The sequence below is a fragment of the Akebia trifoliata genome, chromosome 13 (genome assembly GCF_017979445.1).
Source record: "Akebia trifoliata isolate Shusen 1 chromosome 13, ASM1797944v1, whole genome shotgun sequence".
NCBI lineage: Eukaryota > Viridiplantae > Streptophyta > Magnoliopsida > Ranunculales > Lardizabalaceae > Akebia > Akebia trifoliata.
The window spans coordinates 27,098,272-27,124,498 of NC_141387.1; the positions used below are offsets into that span (position 1 = coordinate 27,098,272).

Genomic DNA, 26,227 nt, shown 5'->3' on the forward strand with positions numbered 1-26,227 from the left:
ACACACCCTTAAGGTCCCGATGGAATATTTGATGTGAGGATAAATATGGCATTTTGGATTTTAGCAGAGTCAGTTTCAATTTGGAAAATTTACAATTAATATAAGTTAGGGATATAATCATTATCAAGAATAGTGAAACTCTCTCCAAGGCTTATGAAGATCACATTAATCTTCTGTTTTCTTGAATTTTTTTTTACCACATATATTACTATATCTAGTGATCTAAGCTAACGTTTTGTTAGTATTTCTCGTATCTTGATTGAAATGAATGAGAAATATCAATGTTATCCTTTGGGTTTATGGGATTTACCATCTTCAATTGGTCTAGTGTTTCAAAGAGAAACTAAACAATATTCACTCATCAGGCCAGCTATTTTATCTTTATTTTGTGCGATTTAAAAGAATCAAGAATAAAGTAAGGTGATGCTAATTAATGTTTTGAACAAAATAAAAATGCTAATGAACTTTCTAAATGTCACTTATCAAAACAAAGAGAATAAAGTAAGGTGATGCTAATTAATGTTCTTTTTCCACTGCTAAATATCCACAAGCAAAGAATAAAGCATTGGTGCCTTATCACTAGCTAAACCATCACTTTTGAAAAAGTGGTAATAACTTTTGACACCTATTTGAAGGAATGTATTAAAGGTATTATCCCAGGATAAAGAATATTAAAAAAAAAAAAAATGCTATTACATTAGTTAGGATTCAATGGATTGGATTAGATAACATATACTAGAGTTTATCGGTGCTTACGACACAGGCACAGAAGACAAATAATAAATTTGGAAGCGTATTATTGCAAAAGGAAAAAATAGCAAAAACAATATGAAAAATTGTTAGGGTATTTTTGAAAAAGAGTAGAAAAAAAAAAAGACAATAAGGTTGGGGGTATTTTTGAATAGGAAAAGAAGAGAGAAGACAAACGAGAAGGGGCAATCATCCTCGACATATGTTTCTTACGAGTATAAATCTTTAGATAAAAGAGTGGGATCTACTGTTGTATTCTATTATATATTAGAGATTACCTTTTTTGGGGCTTAATAGGGTAAAAGTGGAAAGACAATAAAATTGAAGAGGTATTATTAGAGAAGGAAAGAAGAGGAAATGCAATATATAAAGGTGAGACTACTTTTGAAAAGGAGTATAAGCGGTAAGAGAAAAAATGAATTATTCTTGCAAGGGGAGGAAGAGAAAAGGCAATAAAGGTAAGTCTTCCTCAAGATTGAGATGGCTCATCCAACTCAGTTTGCATGGTCTTGTTTGTCAACGAGACAAGATGTCAAAATCAAGATTTAATTTTCTCTTATTTTTTATCTTTATCGATTTTTTTTAATTTTTCCGATTAACATACCTGAAATCGCCTTAAACATCATCTGAGAGTGAGATGACTCCCCAGAATCATTTTGGTATCGAAGGTCTTTTTATTAGTATAAAACCCTAAGTAAGGAATTAGAATATAGCAAGGAAAGATGGGGCAAATTTTATGCAAGAAAGGGGGAGGACAGAAGTACCATAACTTTGAGAACATCATGAAGGAAGCAGAAGAAATGTACAAGAACGCTTCAAGAAAAAAAGTGGGTGATCGTCTCTTTTCAGGAGTGTTCTTAGATGATAAGAAAAAGGCAAGTCCCTACATATCTAATCCAAGTTTTTTTTCATTATATGAAATTTATGTGGATGTAGATCACGAAATTTAAGAATTTAAAAAATATATTATAAGAAAATATTTTTTTCCTTGTTGATCAAAACATGCATTTTAAATTTAAGAGTTAAATTGTCATCCATTTGGGAAGCCTTTAACAAGAAAATGTTTAAAAAAAAAAAAAACTTAACTTAGATATTTATTAGAGATATTAGAAAAAAGTGACCAACTTTTGACAAATATACAATTCCTACTTACTGTTCATTTGAATTATCAAAACGTGAACAATAACGAAATCTGAGGATTTTAAAGTAATTAATTTGCAGGTTTAAAGTGACAATTTCATTTTAAACCTACGAAATTATTACTTTAAACCTGCAAAATAGTCATTTCATTATGAATTTTTTTTAATGAAAACGTGCTTGTTCACATATTGGTAATTAAAATGAACAGTAATCAGTATCGTAAGTAACTCATTTCAGCTCATGAAATTGTAATTCACCCTATGTATTATCGGGATATACATAAAATACTGACCACTGGATTTCATGTTTACACGGTCATAAAATTTATGAGCCATTTTGCATGAGTCAGCATATGTATTTTTCATTGTCTTTAAAATTTGTGTTCATGCAGAAATACTGGGTTGACAAGAAAACAGGGCACAATTGCTTCATGTTGTTTGCGAGGGCTATGGAGATTACTTGGGGACAAGACAAGCGTTATTGGCATTGGCCACAAATAAGAGGAACAAGGTAATTAAGTATCTCAAGCAAAAAATAATGGACCAAATTAATTTTTCCATAAATAAACCTTCTCATTTTCCATCCTGTAATAGCCATTATTTTCCAATTTTTTAAACAATTCTGTTTGATCAATTGGTTACAATCCCTGAAAATATTTTGTCCAAGATAAATCTTTTGGGACCCAATTCACATAAGACTTTCTAACCCCAGCCAATGTTTTAGGCAGGGCATCTAACGTGCAGTTGAGATGGGAAGATATTCCTAGGGATTCTCTACATAAAAATATCTTTCCATCTCAACTGTACATTTGATGCCCTTCATGAAACATCAATGACCTGACCATATTATTTTCCTTATATAAATAAAAAAAAAATGGTGAAAATGCGAAAATTGATAATAAAAAAAATTTAACCAAATTACATAATTAGACACGATTTTAAAATTTTTATGTGCCAGGATTACACCTCCTTCACAAGGCTTCCTTGTCTGTTGATGCTTTTTCCCTAGAAAGAGATAAGTAACATCGCAAGGGAGGATGCCTCTAGGTCCTTGTACATAAGGTAGTAATCCTTTGATTCGAATAAATCTGGTATAACCCCGGATTACCTTCCAGAAAGAAAAACAAAAAAAACAAAAAAAAAAAAAAACAAAACAAAATATTTGAGCATGTAAATATTTTAAAAACTTATTTGACTAAAAGTTAAACATCCACAAATGGTGAAATATTTTTGTTTCATGTATTATACAATATAATTTCTAATTTCTTTTCAAAATTTGTATTGGTACTCGTATTCGTAGTGGTGAAGTTTTTGTCGTAGCTGAACTTCTCGAAGTGTGTTGGCTCGAGGCAAAAGTGAAGTTCGATACATCAAACCTCTCTCCAGAAACTACTTATGAGATTTCATTTAATGTGATGCTTAATGGATCAGCAGATGGGAATTTTGATATTATCTTTGCAATCCAGCAGCCTTCTGGAGAAAAAAAAGAGCATAAGCAGAATTTAAGTAACCTTACTAGATTACAATGGCAAGAGATTAAAATAGGGGAATTCGAAACATCCAATGATCCACGAGGAGTTATGGAAGTCTCTTTGTTGGGAACCGACAGCCTTACTTGGAAACAAGGGCTTGTCATCAAAGGCGTTATTATCCGCAACAAAAACTAAGTCAAAGTATTTAAGCGTGCGTGATCAATGTAATTATGTTCTACTTTTTATTTTTTATATTTTTATGTAACTGTGTTTCATTTTAGGTCTACTAATAATCGACAATGTGGCTATTTAAGTGGTATCATGTGACAGAGTGTTGGGTGAGGCGTGACACTCAGGGATTAGTTTTGATGAATAAGGTTTGTCCTATGGGTGGGCAAAGACCAATAGACCATAGTCTGCTTGCTAGACTCAGAGATATCATTTTCCATAAATAAAATAAACAAAAAAAACTAAATAAAAAAAAAGTTGGCCAATATCCAGGACTCTATATCAAAAGGTTTTTTTTCTAATATGGGACAGAGTAGTTCCAAATCACTGAATGCCAACTGCACTCTATCACTTAAAAAATTATCTCTTGCACTTTATAGGTATGATTGCACACCAAAAAATTTACTCCATTTTCAAGAACAACATCCCTACTACCCTATAGATGAGGTTGTCATTTGATGCATATGACATTATAACACTGTGGAACTTGATATTCTCTTGATGAAATAACAATCCGTTGGACAAAATTGAAAGGAAAGAGAAGGAATGAGAAAATTCAAAAGAAATGATTTGAGATATGAGAAATATTGTTGTCTTTTAACAAATATTTTCCCACCACGTGAAATGTGGTTGACAATGAGCTATTGAAAATGTCGGTTTCAAGATACAACATATCAAATTTGAATTCTTGTGATTGACTTGTCGAATCTAATTACATTCCTTCAAGCACCAAAATAACAATAACACTTTGATCAAGTAAAAAACACTTGTAGAGAAGAATAAAAAGTCAAAATCATGGATTTTTTTTAACAAATTTGTGAATTGAAAATTGAGTGCTAAATAGAAAAAACAGTCTTATTTAAAAGGAGAATGAATGGATGCCTTAAATGGCCTTTGATTAAAAAAAGTTGCAAAACAAAAGACAATAATTAATATTTATTTAAACTTTTCCAACCATTGGAATGGAAACCAACGTTTGAAATCAATGAAAATAAAAAAGACAAGTTATTTTTTAAGACTTTCTATAGTTTCAAAAAAAAAAAAAAACATTTACAAAAACGAATTAAATTCAAAATATTTAAATATTTCCAACAATCCTCCACAATTTATCAAATTTTAAATCAAAATATATAATGTAAATTGATTATAAATGAAGTTGTTGAAAAGACTTGAACCTTCATTTAGTGGAAATAACCGAAAGTTTGTCAAGATTCTAGTGAACTAAGTCTTGAACTAATAATTTTACACAACAAACGAGAACCATCTCATAAACAATCTTCAAAATTATAATAATGTCGAATAAATTGTAATAGTACCCTAGTTCTCAAAAGCGTTTGTAAGATAAAATCATTTCTCATTGAAAGTGGCCATCTTACTTTCACACTTACGTAGGTAAATTTATTAAAGATGTCTCTGTAACTGTATCATCTTAACATAAAATGTTATAGATCTATTAAGAGCGATGCTCATCGTACCATTACACTTTCGGCCATGTCCCTTCTTTCTTCTCTCTCTTAATGCCCTTGGCATTTTCTCTTGTAATTTTTCATTTTTAGATAATTTATATTTCTACAATTTTCTATAATTTCTCCAAGACGAAAATAGTGTACCTTGGTTACTCAATGAATATAAGTATTTTTTTCATGACTTCTTCTTATCTTCTTACAATGATCATAAGCTAGACTTCCTCCATTAGTAAGAAGAGGAAGCCTAGGAGCAAGTTTGTAATTTTGTATTTTAGTCATTATCAATTAATGTTTCTTTATGATTATTGGATTCGCTTCAAGATTTTATCCAACTCTAATAAATCAAAGCTCTAGATGAATCCCTACACCTTTTATACTTAACTTAGATATTTTATAATTAGATTAGATCAAGATAAAATATATTTAATCTTGATAATTGGTAGTAGGTGTGGCACCCCACCAAACGCTAACACAAATCCCCATGTCAGATCTCGAGGTACTAGGTGACACCTCAAAATTTCGGCATGGTCTCCTCTGTTTATATTAGCATTCAAAGGCGTTCAACCTACACCTGATAAACAACATACAATCTTGCATATATATACAAAATATAATACTAGCGGAAGCCTACATACGTCTAATAACGTACGAAAGATCAAAGTACGGAAAAAGAAATTATAATACAGGATTATACGAAAATTTCTCACTCTAACATAAGTCCTATCGCTCAGAACAAAATTTGTAATACTTTTGGACAAATCGACACCGCTAGGGGGTATAACCCTAATACTCACCAAGTGACGGACTCTGACTGTCTATCTGACCCACCAGATGATTTTCACTTTTTTTCTACACCTGTTTCGCCAAGCTTTGGATCTGAAACTAAAAAAATGGAGAATGAAAGGGTGAGTAACGATGGTTACCCAGTAAGGAAGAAAACAAATTTTGCCAATAATCTCTTCTAGCATGATCGAATAAGCATACTAAATCATTTTAAAATATACAAAATTTTATAGAAGAAACTACGATTAACTAGTACATATAACCAGGGATGAGCAACTAAATATTTTAAGACTGACATTACATCAATCAACAGTACACACTATAGCATTTTCTTTATATACAAATCTAATTGACCAAATAGAAACATTAAACATGCATTTCATTTTATATATCAAACTAAGGCAACAAATACATAATACACTATGGTAGAGTATTGGAATTAGAGAGTTGGGATTCACGACTGGATCGCTCCCAGTCGGGACATGATGTTACAATTTTTCTCTGACTTTTAGTTCCTGATTTTGTGATTGGTCGCTGCATTTATCACGTTTGGTTGACCATTAATCCAGCTCAGACTGGCCGTTTGACGTGACCGTAAGTAATGGGTCTCTTTTCGATCTGTCAGAACGTTCGACTACTATAGATTGTTAGTGATCACTGACTAATCATCTTCGTCTATGCCTATCAGGCGTGCATGTGATTCCTATATATACAAACCATTCGTATACGACCACCTTTACATTACAAGTTCACTTGTAAAGATAGAGAGGAATAACCCGGATTCCAGTTGTGACTCCACTTTCATATGCTTCTCATACCACGTATGAGCTTAATGGTCCCTACCGTACATCCCAGGATAGTAGACCACTCCGGATGATATGACGCACTATCCCTTCAAGCATTTACAGACTCTTTAACAGCTCACAAAATAACTTCATATATATAAAATTATCATTTGAAAATAAAAGAGAAATTAACAATACAAGGTTGAGAATGGATATCCAGTTTCCTACCATGCAACTGTGGCCAACCAGCCTAAAATAAATAACGGAATGAAAACGTAAACAGCGCCTCGCGCTAACAGAAAGTAAATAAACATGCAACCAGTAATATTATCCCTGGATACCCGTTCACCAACCTACATACAACACAACAATGTAAAATGCAGACATCACCCCTCGGGTGTGATTCTGACTTCTTTCCTTTTTTTTCATACCCTTTTTTCTTTTTTTCGAATTTTACAATTTTCAATCTCTCAAACAAAATATCTATTTTCTTATATTCATCAACTCAATATGAGTTAATTGAATAATAAATCATTTTTCTAACTATGAAGTTTATTTTTATCAAAAACCTTGAAAAAGTACAAAACTTATATCAAAATGGGGTCCGAGCAGTACAAAGAACCCAACTAACAAAAATAACCCGATGAAATATCCTACCCACGTGTAATTTGTATAGAATACAGTTAAACATATCAAACATACAAGTTCTTACGTGAATTTAAATTAACAAAAAGAATTCTATATTTTTGAAAATTCACCATCAATTTTTAATAAAATCTTAAATGCGATTTTCACAATCTACGATTACTAATAAAAATTGAGAGTTCCTTATAATCACTAGGCGACGAAATTGAAGCACGTGCGCAAAAATAGAGGCAATCAGTACGAAAATCGAGATTGATTGGATTTAGAAGCGACTGATTTTTGAATCTAACTCGGCGGTTTCGAAGATCTCAACGTCGTCGTCTTTTCTCCCTTCTACGGCGAAAGACGGTTTGACCCTAAAATAGGCGAAATCCGAGGTCTAAGTTACGAAACCCCCGTATATATATATGGATGTTTTTGACGATATGGGGTGAAAAAGATGAGAAAACGAAATGAATTTGGGTGGATTTTGTAGATAACACGACTGCGGACGTTTCTCCCTTCTGTGTCGGTCGACAACGGCGAGCCGTTTACGACAGATCTGAGGTTGAAAATCAAAGAAAAATAATAATTTTTTTAAAAAAATGGGTTAGCTGTTGGACGGGTTGGAGAAAAAAAGTTTAAAAAAAAATTAAAATTTTATTTATATAAAATTTGGGACGAAATCGATATTTTGCCTATTATTTTGATCGACGATAATTTGACCGTCCGGACTCCAAAACTGATAAATAAATATTTTATTTCGTCTAATTTTTTTATTCTGAATCTAATGGTGTGGTCAATTTCTATAAATTTTATCTCTAACAAAAATTTACATTTTTAGCCTGAGGTGACCCCTAAAATTGATGTCGTTTTCATTTTTAACGATAATTTGACTTCCTAATCTCCAAAAATGACAAATAAAAGTTCATGATCAATAATGTTTCGTTACGAATCCAATGATATAATCAAATTTTAATAATTCCTTCTCTAGAAAAATGTCACTATTTTAGCCTAGTCTGACTCGGTAATCGAAGATTTTGTAACTTTTATATTCGGACTCGCATTTGAGCGTGCTTACAGGCTAAAGTATGTTTTTTGATCATTTTGAATCAATGGTGAGGTTAGATTCTATTTAAAATGATCATAAATATTCTAAAGTTTTACCCCTAAGTCCCACTTTCAAGATTTTCTTAAAATTCAACTATTTATTTTTTCTCGAGATACGAATTGAAAACGCAGGGTTTTACAGTAGGGATTTCACACATTAGTGAGTAAAGGAGCCCTAATTATTATGTTATTCAAGCTTCATACTATATCTTCCAACCCAAGGAGCTCACACCAAACCTTTGGAGTTGAGTTAAAAGAAGGATAGAATTTAGATGTGGTTTTAATTGCTAGCCCTAGGTTGCTCTAATTACTAATGATATTCTTCTCTTGCTTCTTAGTTTAATTTTCATTTCTATTGTTTTATTTTCCAACAATATTTACTTTCATTTTTATTATATAAAACACAAAAATAGATTTTAAAATAATGACTTAGATTGACTTCATTTTGCTTTAGCTTGGTTAATCCCATTTCTTTTGGGTTCGATCATTTACTTGTCTCACAAGTCAAGGAAAGTTATAAACATATTAATTTCTATGGAAGGACAATGATAGTCTCATCAATCAGGTATAGCTAGGCAATGAAAATGTTTTGGCCAAGGGTCAGGTATGGTTAAACAAAACTTTTGCCTTGACCAAGGGTAAAGTACAACTAGGAGAAGTTTTTGTCCCGGCCGAAGGTTAATTGTAGACCCCTAAAATTTTCCTTGACTACGGATCAAAACTTATTTTTCTGTAAAATGTTTCCTTCCCAACATCAATTTTAAACTAGTTTTGTTGGATTTTGGTTATTTTCAAGTTGAAAATTGACTTTGGGAAGTCTAGGCCATTAGGAGGTATCTTGTAAGGTTGAAAAGAAATAACAAATGAAAAATCCCCCTTTATCAAAGTTGGGACACCCTAATCTATTACATGGATCATTTGAACAAATACTTACAACTTAACATTTGTGGGTCAACTTAGACTTGCAATGCTTTAAGGAGTTGGCATACAATCCATTGAGATTATTATTATTTTTTTAAATGTGTCCTAAACTTCTAACCGAATGCTATGCATGATTGGCGATAAGTAGGTTGAAGGTTCTCAAATCTTAAGGTAGCGACCTCAACGCGTAAGATTACTTGGATCTAGGGCTAAAGGGTTTTTATAGGATGAGTGGTTTGTGCATTGACTATGATCAAGAGGTGTACAAGTGCATTGTTTTTTAAATGTGTGCAAACTTTACAAGTAAATCAGTTTTACAAGGTAACCCAAATTGATCCCTTATTATTACAAACATTCACCACTCAAAAAAAAAAAAAAAAAAAAAACAGAACACAAAGAAAATAAAATAATATTAGCTACATAAGATACGCGGGCTCCGAAATTGTTAAGGGTTTAGGAGTCGCCACCATTCAATTAAAGTGCGAATGGACACAATAAATTTTTTTTTTTAAATCTATTTTTTAGCTTGTAGTGGTTTACATATCGAAAAGATAAGGGGGAAATGGTTTACCTAGAAATCTAAGATAAATATGTTCGGTTGAGGGGAAAAGGAAGGTGTTAGGCACTTTGTCCCTCCCATCCTAAGATGATTACCAATAGATGACCATAGGTGAAGATTAAAAAACTATTTTTGAGATTTTTGAAGATAAAGAAAACTATAGAAAACTAGAAAAAATTAACTATAATTTAATTTTGAAAGATGAACAAATTAGTATGATGAGCAAACCCTTATTAGAAGTAGGTATTTGCTAGAATTCTTTGTGACCTTGGTACTATTATGGAAACCCCCATAGGTCTCATCATTTGATTAGAAAACTATTTTTTGGATTTTTGAAGATAAAGAAAACTATAGAAAACTAGGAAAAATTAACTATAATTTAGAAAGATGAACAAATTAGTATGATGAGAAAGCCCTTATTAGAAGTAGGTGTTTGCTAGAATTCTTTGTGAGCTTGGTACTATGATGGAAACTCACATAGGTCTCATCATTTGATTAGAAAACTATTTTTAGGATTTTTGAAGATAAAGAAAACTATAGAAAATTAGGAAAAATTAACTATAATTTAATTTTGAAAGATGAACAAATTAGTATGATGAGCAAGCCCTTATTAGAAGTAGGTGTTTGCTAGAATTCTTTGTGAGCTTGGTATTATGATGGAAACCCACATAGGTCTCATCATCTAGAGTCCCAAAGCTTCAAAACAAGTTTATGTGCTCATTACGGAGACTTTATTTATTGGGTTGATCATTTGGTGAGGTTCACGATTTGAACTGTCACCATGTAAGAATCAAGACTACGTGTATGAGATTTTGTTAATTTTTAGATTATTTTTGTTAGCTCTAAAGGTAAAATATAGGTCCATAGGGACCTACATTCTTACTTGTAGCCATTTTAGAAGTGAGTGTGTGCAACTTGTATGCACATGATGGGACTTATTAAGAGAAGATTACCTCAATGGAGGGTTTACTCTCTAGCTCTATAGCCATAAAAGGAAGCAAGATAAAAGACAATTATTCTATAATTGAAATTACAAGGAATTGAAAACATCTATGCTATAAAAACTAAATTGCATAAGAGTAAATAAAAGTAAATTAACCTAATCTAATACTCTCAATGAGCTTATTAAGGACTTATTGGGGGAGGTTACCTCAAAGAATAATTACTTTCTCCATCCAAATCTTTAGATTAAAAATCTAAGAAACTACATTCAAAAGTATGAAATTAAACTTGCAAATAAAAAAATACTGAAAATAAGAAGGGAGGGGATAACAAGAAGGAAGAGATTAGAGGGGGAGAATGGATGGTTTAACCCCCCCTTAGTCTTCTTCTTCTTTTTATTTTTGGGTTGAACTTCTAAGGATTTTTAGAGAGATTTTGAAATAATAAGAAGGCTTAAAGAGATTTGGGAGAAATTTGGGTAGAATTTTAAATCACTAAAACAAGCTCCTCCTTTTTTGCCTTCGAAAGGTCTTATATTTATAGGATTTTGGATACCCTTGGGGATAAAATTATTCTAAATCATTTTCAATATTTTCAACAAAATCTCTATAAAAAAAAAATCAAATTACCTTTCGTTTCCTTGGACATAATGGTCTTTCACTCACTTATGGGTGTCACCAATCATAATGATCAAGAGGATATGATAGTAAAAGACCATAGTTTTTAAAGAATTCTTTGAGGAGGGTAGGAAGGTCTTAAGTCATTATTTTTTAGTCAAATCCTAGAGAACTAGGCTAGATGGCATGTAAATATGGATTAGGATTTTAGATATTAGGGTCATCTAGTCTAACTAATTCTCTAACAACCTTGGGTTAAGAATATCTTTCCTTACAAGTTCTAAGGAATTTTATGGATTGGGCATAGTTATTAAAATCTCTTGAACTTGATCTAATTATATTGACCCTTTTAGAATTGAGGATAGACTTGGAGGATATAAGGGTAATTTGCCTTTGTTTAGTTCTGACAAGATGCGATAAACGTAGTAATTACACTCATGTGTGACCAATTTGACCAAAGGTCTTTGATGGAATAATAGAGAAATTACAAGAAGATCGTGATGATGAGTTTATTGAAGAATTAAAAGATGGGCAAAAAAGTAAAATGGGGGGGACTTTCTTGGGGAAAAATTTATTAAAGAATTTGTTAAAGGTTAATTATCCCTAACCAAATTTGAACACATGGGTTTGTAACAGAATTGGCCTTAGGTGAATCAAGGCCTAAACAAAAATTATGCATGACTATAAGTCACCCTTTGACTAGGTAAAGTATTCCTAAACATGAGTTACCCTTGGCCAAGCAAACAATTAAGTTTGGCCAAGGTTTAGGTACGAGCATGCTTAAATCAAATTTTTTGAAAAATGGCCTTCAGGCCTTGTGGTTGCTTGAAAATGAGGTTTTGAACCCTCTTGAAAATTGCCTTGAGTCAAGCCCCTTCTTAAAAGGTTATTGATACTTTCAGACTCGGCCTAGGCGAAAATAGGGTGTCTATAAATTTTTTGTTCAGTACTATCACCACAAAGTTTGCCTTCATTCCCTATTGGTACCTTTTGAGACCATGAAGTTCCATTGAAAATTGCTTTCTTTATTTGGTTTGGAGGGTTTTGGTAAAATTCTTTCTTTTGATAATCATAGGGTCAAAGGATTTGTTTGTCCAAATATATGTTCTTATGTATAGGGAATGCAGAGTCAGTAGATTATATTTTGATTTATTGCTCGTTCGTAAAAAATAAATTGGTTTCATTTCTTGTTCCTCTTTAATTTTTCATGGGTGTTTCATGAGTCCTTTCACTTTTTTAAGCTAGGAATCTTTACGTGTTTTTGGAAAGAAAAAATATACATTTCGTCTCTTACCCCTTTTGTCATATGCTGGGTATTGTGGCTAGAAAGAAATAGATGGGCATTCAATGGGGAGGATATGGTTTCCAAGACTTGATCTTTGAGGTGTTGTGATTCTTGTTTATTTGGAGTAAATTGGATGTGAAATTTAGAGAGGTGTTTATTGAGGAATTTATGTTTAGATGGGATTCTTTGTGCTAGGAGTAGCTTTGTAATCTTATTTTCTTTTACTGCGGCTGGTTATCTCAACCGATCGATTTCTTTGATTAATAAAATATTTCTACTCATAAAAAAGGATTCTTAGAATATTATCTAGTTGTAATAAAAAATTTCTTCCAATAGGTCAATATGAGTGCTATGAAGGAGGATTGATGATTGGGAAGGAGGAATCCTTAAGGTTATTTAAATAAATTTGGGTGATTTAGAGACACCCATCCATATTTTGTTGTATATTTGACCTTAATCTACGTTGGAAGACTAACAAACATGAGTTAAATGCACTTGTTTCCATCCACTAACCAAAATCCATTGATTTTTCTCTGAAAAACCTATCATCTTTAAGCTCTTTAGCCTCTAAGATATTTATAATCTATTCAACCTTGTCTTCAACCATCTATAAAAAAATATTTAATTTTTAGAAGAAAAAAATCATCATCTATACTTCTCAAGAAACCTATATATATATATATATATATATATATTTATCGTGCCAAGGGCATGGGCATCCTCTTTGGGGGTTAAAGGGATAAAAATGGAAAAAATAACATTAGAGGAGCATTAGTTAAAAATTGAGGTTGAGGAGGGCAAAAGTTGAACAATAATAAAGTGGGTTAAAGGAGAAATATAGTAAAGTTAGAAGAAGTTAAGAGTAAAAACAATAAAATGGCCCCACCATCCTCTTTTGGTTTAAGGTGGGTAAAAGTGGAAAAAACATTTGGAGGGGCATTATTAAAATTTTGAGGTTAAGGGGTAGGAGATGAAAAGTAATAAAGTGGGTTAAAGGGGTTAAATAAGAACTATAGAAAAATTAGAGGGGAGAAGAGGAAAAGAAGTAGCAAATGGGACGTTTATCATCTCTAAAGCTATAGTAAGTGTGTGACGCCCCGCCAAACGATAACACAAATCCCAAGGCCAAATCCCAAGGTACTAGGTGGCACCTCGAAATTTCGGCATGGTCTCCTCTATTTATGTTAGCGTTTCACGGAACTCAAACCTGATAAACCAATTTATAACAAAACCTGTATATAAAAATGTAGATACATGAAAATAACAGCGGAAGACTAATTACATCTAACATGTAAGTAGATCAGAGTGCGGAAGATTTATCAATATACAGGCTTACCAAAACACTCTCACTCTAACAGAGGCCTAAACTCTCAAATCCAAAAACTACATACATCCTGGATGAAACTGACAACACTAAGGGATGTGGCCCTAGTGCTCACCAGGCAATAAAATCTGATCGTCGATCTGATCGACCAGATACTCCTCAACTTACTGCCTCTACGCCTGCCTCGACAGCTGCAAGTGCTGAAACTAAAAAAATAGGAAGGAAATGGTGTGAGTAACAATGGTTACCCAATAAGTCCACAGCCAATTCCTACTAATAACCCTTCCTAAGCATGATTGAATAAAGCATACTAAATATTTTTAATACATGCAAGGTTTTACAAGATAAAATACGATCAACTGGTACATATAGCCAGGGATGAGCAACTAAACAGTTTAAAGATTACACATGGCATCAATCATCCATACTCATTATACATTTTTCATTCTATGCAAATACCGTTGACAACATTAAAACAATAGACATGCTTCTCAGTTTGTAATTCGAAATATAACAACAGATACATAATACAAATGGTGGAGTATTGGAATTAAAGAGTTGGGATTCACGACTGGATCGCTCCCAGTCAGGACATGATATTCCCCAATAACATCGTAGTTCCTGATTTTGTGGCTGGTCGTGTCTACCACGCTTGCGGAACCATTTATCCGGCTCAGGCTGGCCGTTTGACGTGACCGTAAACAATGGGTCTCTTTTCGATGTGTCAGAACATTTGACTACTACTAGATTGTTAGTGATCACTGACTAATCATCTTCGTCTATGCCTATCAGGCGTGCATGTGATTCCCAAATGACACTCCACTCGTATACGACCACCTTTACAATACACGTTCACTGGTAAAGATAAGAAAGGAATGGACCCGGATTCCAGTTGTGACTCCACTCTCATACGCGTCCCATACCACGTATGAGTTTGGTGGTCCCTACCGTACATCCCAGGATAGTGCACCCTTCCGGATGATGTGACACACTATCCTTTCAGGCATTCACAAACCCTTTAACAGCTCACAAAATAGCTACGTACATATATGATTTTTCATTTAAAACAAAAGAGAAATTAACAGAACAGGGTTGAGAATGGATATCCAGTTCCTACCATGCAACCGTGGCCAATCGGCCTAAAATAAATAACAGTACTCAGCGCAAACGCTAACATAATCGAAAATAAACATGCAACTCTTTCATTAATAACCTGGATATCCTTTCACCAACCTACACACAACATACAATGTAAAATGCAGACATCACCCCTCGGGTGTGATTCTGACATTTTACCGTTCATTCCCTTTTCTCATTCTCTCAACATTCTCATTTTTCATCCTTTCAAATCAACCATTCATTTTCAATCTTTCAAAGTCATTCTTTTGGTCTTTCCATTGAAAACCACCGAAGTTTATTCAAAAACAAGGTCCCAGCGATGCTCGGGACCAAAGCTGTTAAAAATAGAGAAAGCTGGTGAAAATTTGGCTAAGTGTCAGAAACTCAATTTTTCAAAGTTCTCGAAATTGAAAACGGGTTTTTCGAAATGAAAGTCTCGATCACGAGATTCGCAACCATATAGTTTTTGTAATATAATTCAAAGTAATACGAAAGTTATTACATTTTGAAAACTTGTCGAAAACGTCGAAAAATACGTTTTGTTCTTGAAACCAAAATTCGGATTTTGATCCTTTGAGATTTGGATCTTAAAACCATTCCCATTGTTCCGAAATGGGGGGTAAAACCTTAATTTCATTAAAGAACTTAAAGTAAAAGGACATTACTTAAATGTTTTTACTAAAATAAAGGGTGACAAACAGTGTATAAGGTGTGAGGAAGTCAAGCCAAGAGTCAGAGTCTGTTTTTGACTCAGAACAGTGCTGTCGGCAGCAGAACCTTGTTCTGTCGGTGGAACCGATGGGTCCTGCCGACAGAAGAAAATTTTCGGTGGCAGAAGCTTCATTCTGTCGGTGGAACCGACGGAATGCCTTCGGTAGGTGCCGGTGGCACTGACCCTTCCCGCCGACAGCCTGAACCTCACTCGCGATTTTTGGGTTTTTCGATCCCTTCTTTGGATCTTTGTTCCATTCTTCAAATCCCTCAATCCATCCACGAATTCAACATTTAAAACATAGATTAAACACCTCAAATCTTTATTTCTAGCATGAATTTCCATTCAAACAAAATCTCTATGATTTAAAACAAACAACACATTTTTAACAAAATCCCTAAATGCAAGTTTCAGAAATCTAAAGCTACCAATAAGAATTGGAAGTCCCTTACTTGGTTGTGAACGCCAAGGGTACAAGCTAGCACTACAACTCAAGGTTGGATGGCTCAAGAGTCGAGGTTGGGCTGACTTGGATGCGAAACGAGCGAGGGTTTGCAAGGTATCCGACAATGACGTTCTCCTTTGCTTCTACAATGAAGTATAGACCTAGCTCCTAACTCGATGAAGCCCTCAGATGGAATGTGTTGGGGTTTACTCGAGCTACCCGGCTGTTTTGATGGAGGATGGAGAAAATGAACAAGAATGGGTAAGTAAAGATGGTGAAGTTGTAGCTCTCGACGTGGCCGACAACTTTGTCTTCTTCGTCGAGATTCAACTCGGCTTCGTTCGGGTTAGAACTTGAAGGGAATGGGTTGAAACCCTAGGGTGAAGAAGTGGCTGTCGTTTGGGGTTTTCTTAGAGAAGAAGAGGAAAGAATGAAATAAAAGAAATTAGATTCCTTTTTATAATAAAGCTGAGGGGCATACTTGTAATTTCCCCATCATTTCTAGTTTCGATCGTAACTTAACTATTCGGACTCGAAAAACGACAAACGAATATACCATTTCGAATAATTTTTCACTACGGATCTAATAGTATCATCAAATCTTTTCGATTCTCGCTCTAACGAAATTCCACTGTTTTGGGTCCCACTTAACACGAAATTCGAGGATTCTATAACTTCTCTATCCGAATTCGAATTCGGACTTGCTTACAGGCTAATGTATATATTTCGATCCTTTTGAATCTAATGGCGAAGTTGATTTGCCTCGAAATTAATCATAACAAAATCCGAGTATTTTACTCTAAGTTTCTCCTTCGATATTTTCTTCCAAATCTCGCCATTTAATTTCCTCGAGATATGAGTTGAAAATCCGGGGTGTTACAAAGTGGTCCCTACAATTTTGTTTTATTGTATGAAATTGTTGGTTCCCATTCAATAAACATTGTTGGGAGACAAAATTTGTCTTATATAATTTAAAAGTTTTGGATTGGGCTTACTTTTGTGAGGAAGATCTCTATGGCAAGGAGATCATCCTCACAAAAAATCAGCCAAATATGAAACATGTAACCCAATAAAAAGTGGTTTAGAATTGTGAACTATCAATTTTTACTATTACTTTGTAAACCACTTTTGATGGCTTAGAGGTTTTAGATTGGAATGATTTTTTGTGAGGATCATCTATTCAACATAGAGATCATCCTCACAAAAAATATGCGCAATCCAAACCTTTTAAGCCATTTAGGAGAAATTTTATCTCTCAACGTTGTCCCCCTAAGATTGTCTACCGAACGCTCCCTGTGTTAATATATATATATATATATTCTCATGCTTTGGATGCTTGAAAGTTGAAGGAAATTATGGAATCGTAAGGTCGAACGTGGTCAAGGGGCTATGTAATCAATTTGAAAATAGAAGTGATATCTCAAGTATTCAACAAACTTTGGAGTGGTATATCTAAATCATTCAATAAATTAATGTCTAAGAATAATTATGACAAGGAGTGATGGAGCCCTGATTTAGAACTTGGTATTATTATCATGTGAAGTGGTTGTGTGTTCAAAACTTGGTGGTCATTTAACATATCTTGTTGCACATTTGTTAAGAACTTGAACCAATACTTGAAAAAGTCTAAACCTGTTCGGATGTGTCAAATTTAAGCCCATAATCACTTGGACAAGTAACAAACTACCACGCTTCGCATCTGACATCCACGACATCTTTCACTCTAGCTGGTGGCACTTCTCAGGACTTTTTTCAGGCCAATAGCCCAAGGCATTTCTCAAGGCTTTTCAGGGTTCTTCACATAGCTCGTAGCCCTAGGCACTGAGAAAATTGGAAAATGAACGATTAATTACAATGGAAAATGCATTTTCCATATATTTTTCATACTAAATTAAACACACCCTTGAAGTCACAATGGAATATTTAATGTGAGGATTAATATGGCATTTTGGATTTTAGCAGAGTTAGTTTGAGATTGGAAAATTTACAATTAATATAATTTAGGGATGTAATCATGGAATAGTGAAGCTCTCTCCAAGGCTTATCAGGACCACATAAAACTGCTGTTTTCTTGAATTTTTTTTTGATGGCATATTAATATTACTACATCTAACGATCTACGCTAATGTTTTATTAATATTTCTTGTATCTTGATTGAAATGAATGAGAAATATCAATTTTATGCTTTGGGTTTAAGGGATTTACCATCTCCAATTGGTCTAAGCGGTTCAAAGAGAAAATAAATTATTTCTTGTCTTTATTTTATTCGATTTTAAAGAATCGAGAATAAAGTAAGGTGATGCTAATTAATGTTCCCAACAAAATAAAAGATGCTAATGAACTTTCTCAATGCCACTTACAAAATAAAGAAAATAAAGTAAGGTGATGCCAATTAATGTTCTTTTTTCACTGCTAAGTATCCACAAGCAAAGAATAAAGCATTGGTGCCTTATCACTAGCTAAACAATCACTTTTGAAAAAGTGGTAATAACTTTTGACACCTATTTGAAGGAATATAATAAAGGTATTATCCCAGGATAAATGATATTAAAAATAATAAAAAAAGATAAAAAAAAATATAAAAAGTTCTATTACATTAGTTAGGATTCAATGGATTGGGTTAGAAAACATACACTAGAATTTATCGGTGCTTATGACACGGGCACAGAGGAAAAATAATAAATTGTTAGGGTGTTTTTGAAAAACAGTAAAAACAAAAAGACAATAAGGTTGAGGGTATTTTTGAATAGGAAAAGAAAAGAGAAGACAAAAGAGGAGGGACAACCAACCTCGACATATGTTTCGGGTAGAAATCTTAAGACAAAGCAGTGGAATTTATTGATGTGTTGTATTGTATATTAGAGATTGCCCTTTTCTCAATTTAAAAGGGTAAAAGAGGAAACATAATAAAATTTGAGAGGTATTATTAAAGAAGGAAAGAAGAGGAAATTCAATATATAAAGGTGAAGAAGTAGTTTTGAAAAGAGGTAGAGGTGGTAAGAGAAAAAATGGGTTATTCTTGGAAGGGGAGGAAGAGCAAAGACAATAAAGGTAAGTCTTCCTCAAGATTGAGATGACTCACCTAAGTCAGTTCGTGCTGTCTAGTTTGTCAACCAGACAAGACATCAAAATCAAGATTTAATTTCCTCTTATTTTTTATCTTAATCTATTTTTTTATTTTTATTTTTACTTTTTCTGATTAACATACATGAAATCGCCTTAAACTTCATCTGAGACTGAGATGACTCGCCTGAATCATTTTGGTATTGTTTGTGAACGATACGAGATGTGAAACCAGAATTTAAAATCACATCGAAGATGGCCCATTGGACAGTGCATGAGAGAGTATTTATCTACCATATTGTAATTATAGGATAAAGCTGGGTTGTATCCAATACGGACACAAATCGGCAGTGGATCAAACCAAAGCAAACTATGTTAGTGATTCCCTTAATACGATCCAAACCAGATTCATTGACATGGATCACAACTGTAAATTGCACAGTTGATATGACGTTATATTAATGTCCAATTAATAAAGAAGTTAATTAGGTCTTTTAATTACTATAAAACCCTATGCAAGATTCGGGTAAGGAATTAGAATAGCAAGGAAAGATGGGGCAAATTTTATGCAAGAAGGGGGCAGAACAGAAGTACCACAACTTTGAGAACATCATGAAGGAAGCAGAAGAAATGTACAAGAACGCTTCAACAGAAAAAGTGGGTGATCGTCTCTTTTCAGGAGTGTTCTTAGATGATAAGAAAAAGGCAAGTCCCTACATATCTAATCCAAGTGTTTTTATCATTATATGAATAATACCACATGCATACATACATACATCATGTGTTCTTTTATGTGGATGTAGATCACGGAATTTAAGAATTAAAAAATATATATTATAAGAAAATATTTTTTTTCTTTGTTGATCAAAACATTTTAAATTTAAGATTAATTGTCATATATTTGGGACGCATTTAACATGAAAATGCCTTTTTTTTTTTTTTTTTTTTAATTTAAGAAAAAAACTTGACGTAGATATGTATTAGAGATATTTACAAAAAGGTGATCAACTTTTGACGAATTTATGATTTGAACTCATTGTTCATTTGAAATATCAAAACGTGAACAATAACGAAATTGGAGGTTTCTAAAGTGACTAGTTCACAGGTTTAAAGTGATAATTTCATTTTAAACCAACGAAATTATCACTTCAAACCTGCAAAATAGTCACTTCGTTCTGAATTCTTTTAACGAAAACGTGATTGTTCATGTTTTAGTAATTAAAATGAACAGTGAGCCAGAATCATAAGTAACTCATTTTCATCTCACGAAAATGTAATTCACCCTATGTATTATCAGGATATGCATAAAATACTGACTGCTGGATTTCATGTTTACACGGTCAGGATCGTGTTTTTCTTCATATATGAGCCATTTTGTATGAGTCACCCTATGTATTTTTTATGGTTTATAAAATTTGTGCTCATGCAGAAATACTGGGTTGACAAGAAAACTGGGCACAATTGCTTCATGTTGTTTGCTAGGGCCATGGAGATTACTTGGGGACAAGACAAGCGTTATTGGCATTGGCCACAAATAAAAGAAACAAGGTAATTAAGTATCTCAAGCAAAAAATAATCGACCAAATTAATTTTTCCCATCTCATTTTCCATCCTATAACAAGGTAATTGATCAATTGCTTGCAATCCCTGAAAAAATTGTCCAAGATAAATCCTTTGGGATTATCCTTGAATTGGGTAAAACTTTTCACATGGACCCAATTCACATAAGACTTTCTAACCCCGACTAATGTTTTAGGCAGGGCATCTAGATAAAAATATCTTTCCTTCTCAACTGTACATTGGATGCCCTTCATGAATCATCAATGACCTGACTATTGTATGTTCCTTATATAAATAAAAAAAAAATGGTGAAAGTACAGAAATTGATAAAACAAAAAAAAATAATAATAATTTAACCAAATTATGTAATCAGACACGATTTTAAAATTTTTATGTGCCAGGATTACACCCCCTTTAGGTCCTTGTACTTAAAGTTGTAATCCTTTGATTGGAATAAATTTGGTCTAACCCACGATTACCTTACAGGAAAAAAAAAAAAAAAAAAAAAAAAAAAAAAAATATTTGAGCACATAAATATTTTAAAATCTTACACTACAACATTTTTGATATTCGCCGCTACAAGGTCATTTTTCCGCCGGTAAAAGCTATTGCGGCAATGAGCAGCGGAACCAAAGATCCGTCGTTGTTTCCTCCGTTGCTACCTATAGCGGCGGATAATGTATTCCGCTGTTACAGGTGGTACCTTTAACGGCGGATATTAATATCCGCTGCAATAAGTCGAAGTTTTAACAAATAAAATATAATACATATAGCGGCGGATATTAAGATCCGCTGGCAATAGGTCAATTCAAAAAAAAAATATATAACACATATAGCGGCGGATATTAAAATCCGCTGCTATACGCTTTTTTTTTTTAAATAAAAAATTATTATATATCCTTCAAAAAATATATAAAGATGGAATTTGTATCCACTGCTGGTAATTTTTTTTTTCATATATATATATATATATATATATATATATATATATATATATATATATATACACACACACATTTAACCTGTGTCCTCCAACCTGTACGATTGAAAACTTTAAAATAAATATATAAGAGAGTTGCTATTGCCACACTAACTTTTATTAATCCCACACTAATACATAAGTAAATCAACAAAGAATTGCACATGTTTATAGTTTAAACTAACATCTTTATTCAAGAGTCAAGACTATATTGACAAAAAGGAATGGTAGTTTCTATAGTAACAAGTTAATTAATTCTGCACAGAATGCTGAAACTAAAAAGCAATATTCTGGAATCAAAAGAAAATTAAAATAGTAACAAATAAATTTTATAAAAAGATAAATGATTGTATATAGATTCTTACACAAATAATTATTGAACATACCTCCTCTGCACTAAACGGATGACACAAGTCCTAACATACCACAGATATCCATGCACACTTCAGTTGTTTGCAGCCACTAAAGCCATGTGCTCGATCAGGTCCAATACTCGATTGCTGTGCAAAACCATGTAAAGGTACATTTTAGACCAGCAACACGAAGGGAAGAGGGAGAGGGAGAGGGAGAGAGAGAGAGAGAGAGAGAGAGAGAGTACCTATAACCCCACTCATTGTCGTACCACGAAACAAGCTTCATGAAAGAGGAGCTCAGTCCGATGCCGGCCTTGGCATCGAAAATACTTGACCTGAAAATAAGTCCCCAAAAAGAAAATGAGAAATGGTACATGGACATACATCAAAAATCAACCTGTGACAAACCTATGTTATCCAATTCATTGATACTCGTCCGAACCACATACTAGTTCACGGTATAGTTCATACTGGGTTAGTAAAATCAAACGAACCACGAACCCACCGAATTTTGATTAGGTACAGCGAACCAAACCAATGTATTATACTTTTTCATTGTTTATATTAGAATTTGGATTATTATATCACTATTTAACTTGGTATTTTTTAACAGTATAATTGAACTTATAACTTGTATACATGAATTATATATATCTACAAGTGAACCAAAAAATGAATTATCTCTACCTACCCCTACGAACCAGGTTCGTTCTAGAGTGGCGAACCACGACCCAAATTCGAACTAAGCAAACCAACGAATAAGGTAACATAGTGACAAACCAAGTGCCATCCATCTCAATGAATCTCAAATATGTTCATCGAGAAACCAGTTTGAGCCGTATACCAAAGTTCTAGAAAAAAACTTGTGACTCTTGGAGTTGCAATTTTTTTTTTTTTTTCTGCTCGTGTATTGTTGTGTTTCTTTAACTCTATACCAGGTAAGCCTTCTCAACCTTCTCTATATATTTCTTCTTCATTAATACATTTTCATCTACAGTTCTAGAAAAAAAGAGTATTTTAAACAGGACTTCTACCTTGAGTCACCAACAAAATCATTGGAAACAACATCATCCTCCGTGTATCCAAGGATGCCTTTCAATGGACCCTCTGATGCATACCTGAGAGAGAATTTAAAAGTTGATCAAAGGTTACTTTGAAATGAGTATGAACGTATTAAGGACTAGAAAGATAGAGGGAAAGAGTAATATTGTAAAGGATGATTCACATGACACAAGATCTCTGTTTAAACTATTAGAAATGACATACTTTATGGCTGCTTTGTCATCTTCATATGAAGCACTTTTCTCAAGTCGACAGGTTAAGTCCACGACTGATACATTCGGTGTTGGAACACGGAAGGCCATTCCAGTGAGCTTGCCATTAAGTTCTGGAAGAACTTTTCCAACAACCTACAACCACAGAAGCATAATTACAATTCACTTAGAAAACTCTAAACCAAGAGAAGGATTGTTTAAAAGTTAATTCAGAGTAATACCTTTGCAGCACCAGTCGAACTGGGTATGATGTTTTGCATAGCTCCACGACCCCCTCGCCAGTCCTTCATTGGAGGGCCATCTACAATCTTCTGTGTTGCTGAACAAGAAAAGGAAATTGATATTACCAGGGCCACAAAAACCCAGCCAACCCGAGCTCGACAGATCCAATCTAACCTCAGGCTAGACTTGGGCTGATTTATTTTAAGTTCAGGTTGAGCTTAGGCACAAATTACTAAGCTCAATCAAAAGTTGGGTTGGGCATGAGTTGAGGCTTTGGCAACCGAAGGCCAATCCACCTGAGTTGCACCTTATGTGTTACCATGATTGATGTTTACATTTCCACTCAAAAAATAGTGAAACGAAAATAACAAAATGGAAAAGAAAAAAAAAACTCACAAGTGCACATCTATGTAACAAGGACACAACACTAAAAGAATTTTGGCTTATACCATACATGCATCGCTACAAGGATCCAGACTAATATGCATCTAACATGTAAAGCAGTCACCCTTGTTTTTCAATACAATAAGGTGGTTTCACAGTTTATTGGATGGCTAAGAGTTCATCATTTGATGATGGAAGAAAAAAAATCTACTTTGATGCCCCCTACTTTCTACCAAGCACCTTTTCTTTTTTTCTTTCATCAGTGATTACAAAGAAACATCTGAATAATGTTAATATAAGATGAAGCCGATCATGTTGTACCCAAGATCAGGGATCAAGGTGCAGTACACTCCATAGGTCTATTTCCCATGTTGGTCCCTACTTTTCAACAACAATCGATTCTAAAATGTTTCTTTGGTATGAATGTGTCCCTGTAGCGGCGGATAAAATTATCCGCTGCAAAAAAACGTACCATATTGCAGCTGAAACATCCATCCGCTGCTATAAACCGACACTATACACCAAAAATGTTGGATAATTATCTGACTAAAAGTTAAACATCCACAAGTGGAAAGATATTTTAAAATGTGTATTCGTATTTGTACTTGTAGTGGTGAAGTTATTGTCGTAGCTGAACTTCTAGAAGTGTGTCGGCTTGAAGTTCGATACATCAAACCTCTCTCCAGAAACTACTTATGAGATTTCATTTGATGTAATGCTTAAAGAATCGGATGGCGGGAATTTTGATATTATCTTCGCAATCACACAGCCATCTGGAGAAAGAAAAGAATATAAGCAGAATTCAAGTAACCTTACTAGATCACAATGGCAAGAGATTAAAATAGGGGAATTCGAAACATCCAATGATCCACGAGGAGTTATGGAAATCTCTTTGTCGGGAACCGAGAACCTTTATTGGAAACGAGGGCTTGTCATCAAAGGTGTTATTATCCGCAACAAAAACTAAGTCAAAATTATTTAAGCGTGTGTGATCAATGTAATTATGTTCTACTTTTTTATTTTATTTTATGTAAGTGTATCATTTTAGGTCTACTAGTAATCAACAATGTGACTAATTAAAGTGGTATCACATGATAAAGTGTGGATGAGGCATGGCATTCAGGAATTAGTTTTGATGGATAAGATTACCTCATGGGTGAGCGAAGTCCAATAAATCATGGTCAGCCCGCTAGACTCAGAGATGCCCTTTTCCATAAAATAAAAAAATAAAAAATAAAAATTGACCAATATTCAGACTCCATATCTAAAAGGATTTTTTTTCAATACGAGACGGAGTAGTTACTGATAACTTAATGCCAGCTGCCCTCCATCACTTAAAAAATTCTCTCTTGCACTATATAGGTATGATTGCACACCAAAAAATTATACTCCATCTTTCAACAAATATTTTCCCACCACATGAAACGTGCTCGACAACGAGCTATCGAAAAAGTCGGTTCCTAGATACAACAGATCAAATTTGAATTTTTATGATTGATTTGTCGAATCTAATTACACTCCTTCGAGCACCAAAATAATGATAACACTTTGATCAAGTAAAAAAAACTTGTAGAGAAGAATAAAAAGTCAAAATCATAGATTTGTTTTAACAAATTTGTCAATTGAAAATTGAGTGATAAAGAGAAAGAACAGTCTTATTTAAATGGAGAATGAATGGATGCCTTAAATATCCTTTGATTAAAAACAAGTGCACAACAAAAGACAATAAATAATGTTTTATTTAAACTTTGCCAACCATTGGGATGGAAACCAACGTTTGAAATCACTGAAAATAAAAAGACAAGTTATCTTTTAAAGACCTTCTACAGTTTTCAGGAAAAAAAAAAAAACGTTTACAAAAACCAAAAAAATTCAAAAAATTTAAATATTTCCAACAATCCCTTACAATTTACCAAATTTTTAATCAAAATATATAATGTAAATTGAGCATAGATGAAGTTGTTGAAAAGATTTGAACCTTCATTAGTGAAAATAATAGAAAGTTTGTCAAGATTTTAGTGAACTAAGTCTTGAACTAATAATTTTACACAACAAACGAGAACCATCCCACACACAATCTTCAAAATTATAATAATGTCTGACAAATTGTA

At 33.4% G+C, this 26,227-nt stretch overlaps 2 protein-coding genes and 1 pseudogene across 4 annotated transcripts; 2 read left to right on the forward strand and 1 right to left on the reverse strand.

Moving 5' to 3' along the window:
- The first annotated feature begins 1,329 nt into the window (after nucleotides 1-1,329).
- Nucleotides 1,330-3,683, forward strand: LOC147388161 (lectin-like). The gene is made up of 3 exons (XM_086421871.1): nucleotides 1,330-1,625; nucleotides 2,282-2,400; nucleotides 3,190-3,683. The coding sequence occupies exons 1-3, from the start codon at nucleotides 1,473-1,475 to the stop codon at nucleotides 3,554-3,556; spliced, it is 639 nt and encodes a 212-aa protein (XP_086277997.1). The 5' UTR covers nucleotides 1,330-1,472; the 3' UTR covers nucleotides 3,557-3,683.
- A 15,593-nt stretch (nucleotides 3,684-19,276) lies between these two features.
- On the forward strand, nucleotides 19,277-24,815 carry LOC147388162 (lectin pseudogene; annotated as a pseudogene). Its single transcript, XR_015171160.1, has 3 exons — nucleotides 19,277-20,049; nucleotides 20,774-20,892; nucleotides 24,728-24,815. The product of XR_015171160.1 is annotated as a lectin pseudogene (transcript).
- LOC147388163 (glyceraldehyde-3-phosphate dehydrogenase GAPCP2, chloroplastic-like) lies at nucleotides 22,095-24,455 on the reverse strand. 2 transcript variants are annotated; one of them, XM_086421742.1, is made up of 5 exons: nucleotides 23,732-24,451; nucleotides 23,503-23,645; nucleotides 23,271-23,354; nucleotides 22,482-22,571; nucleotides 22,095-22,383 (listed from the first exon to the last, which is right to left on the reverse strand). In XM_086421742.1, exons 1-5 carry the CDS (start codon nucleotides 23,798-23,800, stop codon nucleotides 22,329-22,331), a joined length of 441 nt encoding a protein of 146 aa, XP_086277868.1. In that variant the 5' UTR covers nucleotides 23,801-24,451; the 3' UTR covers nucleotides 22,095-22,328. The 2 variants fall into 2 exon arrangements, with proteins under 2 accessions (XP_086277868.1, XP_086277867.1); XM_086421741.1 differs by having other exon boundaries at nucleotides 22,095-22,571; nucleotides 23,732-24,455.
- Nucleotides 24,816-26,227: the final 1,412 nt, after the last annotated feature.

Bases quoted from the DNA above. Each gene is read 5' to 3' on its own strand.
- LOC147388161 (XM_086421871.1), top strand. From the start codon at position 1,473: ATGGGGCAAATTTTATGCAAGAAAGGGGGAGGACAGAAGTACCATAAC. The intron at 1,626-2,281 runs GCAAGTCCCTAC...GTGTTCATGCAG, and splicing joins TCTTAGATGATAAGAAAAAG to AAATACTGGGTTGACAAGAA. The intron at 2,401-3,189 runs GTAATTAAGTAT...TCGTATTCGTAG, and splicing joins CCACAAATAAGAGGAACAAG to TGGTGAAGTTTTTGTCGTAG.
- LOC147388163 (XM_086421741.1), bottom strand. From the start codon at position 23,800: ATGAAGGACTGGCGAGGGGGTCGTGGAGCTATGCAAAACATCATACCC. The intron at 23,646-23,731 runs GTATTACTCTGA...CTGTGGTTGTAG, and splicing joins GTTCGACTGGTGCTGCAAAG to GTTGTTGGAAAAGTTCTTCC. The intron at 23,355-23,502 runs GTATGTCATTTC...ATTCTCTCTCAG, and splicing joins GATGACAAAGCAGCCATAAA to GTATGCATCAGAGGGTCCAT.